The 8,940-nt window shown below is 34.6% G+C and overlaps 2 protein-coding genes across 2 annotated transcripts in view; one reads left to right on the top strand and one right to left on the bottom strand.

Moving 5' to 3' along the window:
- Positions 1–2,002: 2,002 nt before the first annotated feature.
- Positions 2,003–6,910, top strand: LOC21394732 (hydroxyproline O-galactosyltransferase HPGT1). The gene is made up of 12 exons (XM_010099577.2): positions 2,003–2,316; positions 2,452–2,515; positions 3,150–3,199; positions 3,301–3,500; positions 4,154–4,217; positions 4,305–4,377; positions 4,491–4,614; positions 5,208–5,295; positions 5,400–5,450; positions 5,821–5,892; positions 5,975–6,087; positions 6,205–6,910. Exons 1-12 carry the CDS (start codon positions 2,204–2,206, stop codon positions 6,225–6,227), a joined length of 1,035 nt encoding a protein of 344 aa, XP_010097879.2. The 5' UTR covers positions 2,003–2,203; the 3' UTR covers positions 6,228–6,910.
- Positions 6,911–7,030: 120 nt separating this feature from the next.
- LOC21394731 overlaps positions 7,031–8,940 on the bottom strand; it is a 3,769-nt gene continuing 1,859 nt past the window's right edge. Inside the window, exons 2-4 of the mRNA XM_024166572.1 lie at positions 8,072–8,236; positions 7,786–7,887; positions 7,031–7,359 (exon numbers count right to left, since the gene is read on the bottom strand). Coding sequence (XP_024022340.1) covers positions 7,225–7,359; positions 7,786–7,887; positions 8,072–8,236 — 402 coding nt within the window. The 3' untranslated portion in view covers positions 7,031–7,224. The remainder of the gene's footprint in view (positions 7,360–7,785; positions 7,888–8,071; positions 8,237–8,940) is intronic.

The following is an 8,940-nucleotide window of genomic DNA, read 5'->3' as shown; positions in this document are numbered from 1 at the left end:
AGATTACATGATGCTGAAATTCTGTTCTCTGTCTAGAACATTGTTTTTTCAATCTTGACGTTTAGTTTTCATGTTGTTTTTGAGGTTATTATCATTTTTATATTGTTGTCGTTTTCATATACACAGCAGGAAATACCATTATCATTTACAGCGAAAATGAAGAGGATTAGGTGCTTTGGCAATTCGTCGCTGAAAGGCAAATGGCAATTTTGTAGATTCTTTTTTCCATACGATATCGTTTAACAAATTTATGGTCATTTTTAAAGCTGATGTCGGTCTAGATTACTGTTTTTCTACGTTTACTGAAGTTCTTTTCGTTCTTTTTTTGATAATATCGTTTTTGGTTGTCTTTCTTTTCACGTCTAAAAAGAATGTTATTGCTTCATTATCATGTCATTTTTCCAAACGATGTCGTTTACTAGAATTTAGGATCTTGATATGGGTTTACACGTCAAGCGATTTTATTGAATTATTGTCGTTTTTAAGATGTTGTCGTTTCTTCAGTTCACATTATTTGTAAAAGGTTTTTGTCGTATTTTCATAAGTTGTTTATTTATTTTCTCGTTCTTTCTCTTGTTTCCTAATACGTCGTTTACAAAAATTTATGATCCTTTATGTCAAATATGGTTCTGATTGTTATATTTTATTGAGCTTGTTGCTGTTCTAATCTTGATGTCGTTTTTTATTTTTTTTTCTTTTCACTTTACGTTGTTTTGTTGGAATTACATGTTTTCTTGTTTGCCTGGTTTTCCAGATCATGTCGATTATTCAATACTTGTTAATAAGCGATGTCGTATTTACAGTTATTATCGCTTATAGAAGTTGTTGTCGTTTTCCCGCGATTTTGTTCATCAAGACTGTTGTCCTTTTATATTTCTAAATGTCGTCGTTTTCCCAGATGGCGTCGTTTACTAGATCTACAACGGATCCTCGATCGATGTGGGTTTAGATAGTTGTTGTTTATTGGTCTCGTTCATTTCGCTGATTTGAGTTTACAATTCGAGTTTTATTACAGTAAAAAACTCTCACAAACAGTCACATCTAACTTTTTTATTACAGTAAAAAGTTCTCACATAAAATCACATCTTAACTCAAATTCTAAACTTGAATCAGCGAAACGAACGAGGTTATCAAGACCCTTTTGGTTCCTATATTTAAATCAATGATTTTAATTTTATTATAATCATCTCACAAAGAATTTGACTCTTTAGTATTTTTTATCTCACAAAGAATTTGAAGTTAAAAATTTCTTCTCACAAAATTCTTATTAATGAATCAAAATCAATGACTTGAACGTGTGAATCAAACGGACCCTAGGGTTCTTATGTTGATTTTCTTAAACTTCTATCGTTTTTTAAATCTGTCGTTTATTGAGACTATTGTCGTTCCTTCCTTTTATAAAGAGAATTCCAGATTCTGGATGACGTCTTTACACATTTATTCATTTGTTTTTGCTAGTCTACTAACGGGTCAACGGAACGGGGTTAGTGGTGCAAGAGTAAATTATCATAAAAATCTCTTAAACTTTTAAAATGTTATTTTTTTAAGCAATGAACAAACACTAAAAAAAAAAAAAAAAAAAAAAACTGTATTTTACAAGGTATTAATGCCTTTTAAAAAGCTGCATTTTACAAGGTATTTATGCTTTTTTTTTCTTTTTCATTTTGAAAAAAGGCAAATTTAGAAGCCGAAATAAGCCCAGTAATATACCTTACAATGCAAAAATAAAAATAAAAAACACAGTAATATAAATTTTTTATTTTTTTTAGAGTAAGTAATATTACCTTTAAGATCGTATAATAAATTACCCTAAAAAAAAGATTGTATAATAAATAATAATTAATACCTGTCGTTTCAAAGGGGGCAAAAAAAGATTTGCGCCAATATTTGCTTATTAAGAAAAATTTGCGCTAATATTTCAGTCTTTTTATCTTCGTACTTAAAATGGAAATTATTTATTTGATTAGCAACAAAAGAAGAAAAGAATAAAAAAAAATAACAGTTTACACTTACAGAAATTTGCGCCAAACAAAATACACTTTGAACACAAGCAATTCAACCACCAATCTCTCTCTCTCTCTTTCTCAATCATTCAAATCAGAAAAAGTAGATCTAAGAACCTTTAGTTGAAGATTCAATTCAATTCATCTTCTGGAAATAAAGAAGAAGAAGAAGAAGAAAATTCTGGAATCTGTAGACGAAAATGCAGAGCAGAGGGTCGAGTGCCAGGCTTTCGGGCATGGCATTTCGATCCCGAGTCCCGACTCTCTTGCTCTCCATGTTCGCGACCTTCGCTTCCATCTATGTCGCCGGCCGGTCAGTTTCGAGTTTTTCCATCCCAATTTTTTATTTTTATTTTATCGAATTCGATTTTTGTGGGGGGTTTTTTTTTTTTTTTCTCTTTTTGCGTTTGCGTTTTCTAAATCCTAATTGGACTCGGGTTGTATGCAGATTATGGCAGGACGCGCAAAATAGAGTTTATTTGATTAAGGAGCTTGATAAGATTACTGGTCAGGTTGGTATTTTCTTGATTGGATCACTTTTTTTTTCTATGTGGATATTGAGGCGTGTTTGGTTTGTGAAAGTGGAGAGTTTTTTCTTGATATCAAACTAATGCCATTCTGTTAAATTTAGTTTGGATTATTATGCTAGTTTTAGCTATTATTGAATCTCTGAAAAATTCTAGCTATAATGATTAATGGCCCGTTAATTTAAGTTTTTAATTCGAGTTGTGATGTGATTTTATGTGAGAGCTTTTTACTGTAACAAAAAAGTTAGATATTACTGTTTTTTAGAGCTTTTTACCGTAACAAAACTCAAATTTTAAATTCGAATCGGTGAAATGAACGGGCCAAATCAACTATTTTTCTGATTTTGTGCTCATATCAAGTGTATTTGGATACCCAAATGTACAAACTTTTCTCCTTCTTGGCTTTTGAGGTGTGTTAGTCTGTGAAAATTGAAACTTTTTTTTTCTCCTCCAAATCAAACTTATGCGAGTTCCTGTTGGAATTATATTAGTTTTAGATATACTTGCTTGAAAATTCCTATGCACTATGATTAGTGAACCATTTTTTCGATTTTGTCCACATGTCACACCTTATTAACTTCCCATGAACAATTTGATTAACTAGTTGTTTGGGTTATAGGGTCAATCTGCGATATCAGTGGACGATACATTGAAAATCATAGCCTGCAGGTAGTGGTAGTCATTTTTCATTTGATTTAATTGGGATACGCATGTGATGTATGATTTTACATTTTAGAATGGACTTGATGTCACTTTTTGGCACTTGTTAGGGAACAACTCAAGAAATTATCAGCCCTTGAGATGGAGTTGGCTGCAGCTAGACAAGAAGGTTTTACTTCAAAGCGCACAGAGACTACATATACTAATGATGCTAAGTCTAAAAAGAGGCCTCTAGTAGTTGTTGGAATCCTGACAAAGTTTGGCCGCGACAAAAATAGAGACGCAATTCGTAAGGCATGGATGGGAACTGGTATTTTCTTATTAGTCTTTGTCCTCATTTGTTTTCCTTCTTCGTACAGTTAGATTTTTGTCTGTCTGCTTGTTTTTCTCCATTTTCAATCTGGTATATGTATTCCATCACTTTATTGGGCTTTCTGTTTTAGAAAGGAGAACTGAGTAAGCAGGCTTTTTACAGAAGGTAATAAGAAATCAGGACAGTAACGAATTGTGACTCAACGCATTAGATGAATCAAGGTTGCCTTTAAATAAGTGCACTAACTGTAATGGATAGCTGGGGGAAGTCTACACATTTTACGTCTTTTCTGAAGAGAATTCCCAAGTCTTTGTTGCCTCTGAATGCATCTCTATACAAGGAGTAATATTTTACAAAAAGCCCAAAGGAAATGCCTTAAATCATGTTGCAAGAGTAATAAAATTCTAAATCAATTTTGGGGTGCTACATTTTATCATGGCTACAATGCATTTAATTACCAACAACATGCTCTGTAAGACTGTATCTGGTTAACCAAGCACACGTCACTTGCAAAATTAATAATGTGGTGTCGATTAATTTTTCAAATAAAGGGCTTCTCTATGTTGAGCATGCTTGTCTTACAAGTGTTTATTGTGGTAAGCAATAGTATTATGTTTGGAAGTTTTAGAGAAAGAGAATTGTCTTTACAGGTGCAGCTTTGAAAAAACTGGAGAATGAAAAAGGAATAATTGCACGATTTGTCATTGGAAGAAGGTATCTGATCTCTCTCTCCCTTTCTCTCCCCCACTTTTCTATGGTTATTGGTCAGTAACCTTTGCCTGATGATCCATTCTACTGCAGTGCAAACCGTGGCGACCAATTCGACAGGGCCATTGACAATGAAAATAGGAAAACTAATGACTTTATCATTCTCGTGCGTTTCCCATATTTTGTTGAATTGACTATAGATGCTTTCATGGAATTCAGAACTGTTCGTTAAGCTTCAATAATTTGACTACTTTCTACCCCCTCCCATCTCTTTTGCAGGATAAACATGTGGAGGCACCTGAGGAATTTCCGAAGAAGGCTAAACTGTTCTTTGCTCATGCTGCAGATAAATGGGATGCTGAGTTTTATGCTAAAGTCAATGATGACGTTTATGTAAATATTGGTTAGTAAAAGAATTTTGTCAGATAGAATAAAATTTGACAACCTCCACATGTCTGCATGATGCTTAATGATGAACTTTTAAATCATTGCATATATTAGAAAGAATTGCAGGAAGCCATTTTGCAATGTTATTGCTGTGGATACTATCTTGGTATTTTGTATGATTAAATAATTCTTAATCAGTAAACTGCCACTGCATTTCCCATACTTAAGAACATGAAATAATATGTGGGCCTAGTTTAGTCTTCCATTAAAGAAGTACCTTTTATCCAGAATTCCTACATCCCAGATCTCAGATGGATACTACATACAGTTGATGTAATTGTTTTTTTTTTTTTTTTGGGGGGGGATGGATTTGCAATTTTTAAACTGTTAAAATCTCTTCTTGGAGTATGCTATCTATTAATTTACTTATTCTTGGACAGATGCTCTGGGAGCTACTCTAGCAACTCATTTGGACCAAGTGGGGTCTTAAGAACTGTTGTTTTAATTTTTTTTTTTTTTTTTTGGGGGGGGGGATGGATTTGCAATTTTTAAACTGTTAAAATCTCTTCTTGGAGTATGCTATCTATTAATTTACTTATTCTTGGACAGATGCTCTGGGAGCTACTCTAGCAACTCATTTGGACAAACCTCATGTTTATATTGGCTGCATGAAATCAGGCGAAGTTTTCTCTGAACCGTGAGTCTTGCCTAGAATTATTTTTATTTTTTATTTTTTTTTGCTTTCTTTAAGACGAAATCTTGAAAACATTCTCATATTCTGTAATTTGCTGATTCTTTTAGGGGCCAGAAGTGGTATGAACCAGATTGGTGGAAATTCGGCGATAAAAGATCGTAAGTTGTACTGAACCATATTTTAATTTTTGTACGGCCCACCTCCTACCTTATACTGATTGTTCTTGTTCGCCAGAAGGATGGATCTGTTTGGTCATTATAATCATTTACGGACAAATCTTTTGTTAGGCTAATTCTTTTTGTTCCCATTTAAGCAATTATATCTGTCTTATAAAAACCATCTTTTAGACAAAAGAATTAGGCTTTAGCAGTCACATAGTGAAGAAAACTCGAAATTTGTCACTCCTGGTTTTTTTAATTTATTTCTTCCTGAAAGACAGTAGCAATACTGTGGCATATGCCTCGGGACAATAAATTTGCCGATGCATTTCTGTTTTAGATGTTGCACTAACCCTCTGGTTTTCAACAGATATTTCCGCCATGCTTCAGGTGAGATGTATGTCATATCACAAGCTTTGGCTAAATTTATATCAATAAATAGGTGAGTTCGTTTCCTTTATTACTGTTTCAATGACACAAAACCATAGATGCAATGTTTAACCTCTCACTGACGGACTCTGCAGATCTATCCTCCGAACGTATGCCCATGATGATGTGAGTGCTGGATCTTGGTTCATCGGGCTTGATGTCAAACATGTTGATGAAGGGAAGTTTTGCTGCTCATCCTGGTCCTCAGGTCTCTCTCCCTCTCTCTCCCTCTCATCATGATCATCACCGTATGTTGATTGCTTGTGTGTTTTCCCAGTTTGATTTACTTCCTCAAGGTAACTGACGATAATTTGTTATTTCCCAGGAGCTATATGTGCTGGCGTTTGATTTGATTTTCATTGGGATTGTTTGGAGAAAGAATAAACAGAGTTCTCTTTGAAGATACCATTACCATTCATCATTCAACATCTCTTACTAATTTGCGCTTCGCTTCACGAGGAATCGTGGTTCTTGAGGAATGTTGATTCTGGGCGTCTAGCACATCAGACACATGAAATCTGATGAAAATAGCTTCATTCAACACCGGGACAGAGTACGGTTAGGAGGATTGGAGTATCTACAATGGTCTCAATATATTCAACGTAGGTCAACTATACAAGTATAGAAATACTAATTGTCGAGGTCGTCCTTTCGTGTCGTGATGTATTTTCCGAACATCATTTTGTCCCCGAGTTTATTCCATACTAATGAAATAGGAAGGTGATTCTTTTTCATTTAACTCAAAGTCCCGGTTTGCTTTAGTTGTTTATGGCACGATCCTTTCTTTGCATTCTTATGTTCGTAATGTCGGATTTCCCAAATCTCGAGTTTAAATTCAAACAATTGTCCAATATATGATCACTTCTTTGCGATTAGAGACCTGTGGTATTTCCAAACAAATCTACTTTCATACTTCGAAAACTATCCTGATGATCAGTACTGAAATGCTCGTGTTTATCGACAACATTGATGCGTTTGGGGCTTATGGTTCGATGCGTAAAACTTTTTACAAGTTAATTTTGGTTTTTTTTTTTTTTTTTTTGGGTTGCGTAGACCACAAACAAGCGCACATACGCAAAAAAACTGACTTTGCCGCGTGAACAAAAACGTCTTATCAACTTTGGTCTCAAACACATGCCAGAAAAAGATGAAAGGAAAGAAACAACAATAATATCAGAATTTATGACTATTATCGACAACTGTGTAAAAATACTAGGAACACTGTACAATCGTGTTCAATCAAGGTTCATATTACAGAAGCACAACTGTTTATAGGCGCCACCATCGCTCATCAAAAGGGGAGGCGAAAAAAAAAAAAGGCATCACTTTTGGCATCAACCTTTACTCACGACGAACTGTTGAGAAAATGTGCCAGCGCCTTGTCTGTGTCATTCTCGTACATAACTAGAGCTTCAGCGACACTCTTCGAGGGAAATCCCATCTCTCGTAAGAGGTTGTAGCCATTGACAAAATCCCGAACCTGGAGAGGAATCAAATGAAAGACTAGTTCAGGCAAATTACGTCATAACAGTAGAGCACCAGGAATAAGAGAACACCAGCTAAATAGCAAGATAAAGCCGCAACAAATTTCAAATTGTGAAAATAAGGTTGTCTCAATGTACAAGGAACCAAGTGAGTGAGTGAGTGCAGAAAGAGTATGCTAATGAAAGAAATACTATGATGGATATGTGAAATGTTATATTTACTTGGCTCTTGACGAATTTCCACTAAAGATATTAAGTGCCAGAAAAAATCCTTTGGCACTTGTTTCGCATTTACCGAGCACATAATGAAGAAAGCAGGAGCAAACAGATCAATATTTATTGCCTCTACAAGGCTGTAACTTGTAAACACACCCAGTGCTTAAAAGATAGAAATGTTGCAGAAAAAGAGATTAAGAAAGCACCTTAGTGGGATTGTCTCCGTAATGCCCAACAGCAAGAGTAACAGCTTCTCGGCTGAGCCCTGAAGCAATATATTTGCTAACTGTAGGGTCTGCAACGGAACCCTGCAATGACAACTTACTATTAGGAATTTGCATGTGAACGTAAGACCAGATGCAAGTAAAATAATTGCACATGTAATTCGTTATTGGTCTGCATACAAGGGATACAAAGAAATCCGGATATGACCAGCTATAATACTCGAAAAGAATCTTTCCCAAAAAAAAACAAAAAAGAAAAGAAACATACCACTGAAGATGTTGATGACACAGTCCTAGACGGATGGTTTTCCAATCCAAGCTTGACCCAGTTTTGGTTTTCCTTCTCTGCCTCAGCTAAAATTTTTCTCTCAAGTTCAAAATCAAATTGGAAATTGCTTCGAGGTATTTCTCCTACTTGTGGTGACAACTGAGGCTACAAAAGGAAAGAACAAATTCCTAAGTGAATCATACCATAGAAAATTTCACACAGGTAAACCGTGGGAAAATAGCAAAACTTGTTGATGTTTACAAGTAACTACTTTCAAAATATGAAATGCACAACAATAGAAAATAATGGACTAGATAGTGGATAAATCATTTTCTTAAGCTGATTCTTCAACGTAGAGCACTTAGAAAAACCAAAATGACATGAATGTCACGATTCATGAACAAGGGGTACGCAAGAGGAAAGTTGCATAAAACATTTGAATACCCTATTTTGATTTTTGTTTTCTTTTTTGAGAAAGAAAATGTATACTACAATCCATTCCACCACCTGAAGCCACTAGATAGCAAAAATAATCATAGACCAGTAGAAGCAAACACCACTCTCCTAAACCATTAACTACACATTCCATAATTTCATTAAGATGAACTAATTCACAAGATGATTTCCTTGAAAAGCAGAATCAAGTAATGGAACATAATTTCCCAGAATTATAATCTTTTCGGTTCTTTCCTACTGTTCAAGCTATTAAGATCATCATTTACATTTCATCACTGTTCTTCAACATATACATTGAAATCACGTGTACTCAATTTTACAGCAATAACAAACCAGCAGAACACCAAATTCGAAAGGAATTCTAGATCGTGTTTTTCTTTCTTTTAACCAAAAAAAAAAAAAAAAAAAAAACC

Source organism: Morus notabilis, unplaced genomic scaffold (genome assembly GCF_000414095.1).
Source record: "Morus notabilis unplaced genomic scaffold, ASM41409v2 Scaffold812, whole genome shotgun sequence".
NCBI classification, from domain to species: Eukaryota; Viridiplantae; Streptophyta; class Magnoliopsida; order Rosales; family Moraceae; genus Morus; species Morus notabilis.
This window is presented reverse-complemented; position numbering and strand designations above follow the sequence as displayed.

What these genes read in the sequence shown, in the direction of transcription:
- LOC21394732 (XM_010099577.2), top strand. Translation starts at nt 2,204, where the DNA reads ATGCAGAGCAGAGGGTCGAGTGCCAGGCTTTCGGGCATGGCATTTCGA. An exon ending in TCCATCTATGTCGCCGGCCG is followed by an intron (nt 2,317 to 2,451) that starts GTCAGTTTCGAG and finishes GGTTGTATGCAG; the next exon opens with ATTATGGCAGGACGCGCAAA. An exon ending in TTGAAAATCATAGCCTGCAG is followed by an intron (nt 3,200 to 3,300) that starts GTAGTGGTAGTC and finishes GGCACTTGTTAG; the next exon opens with GGAACAACTCAAGAAATTAT.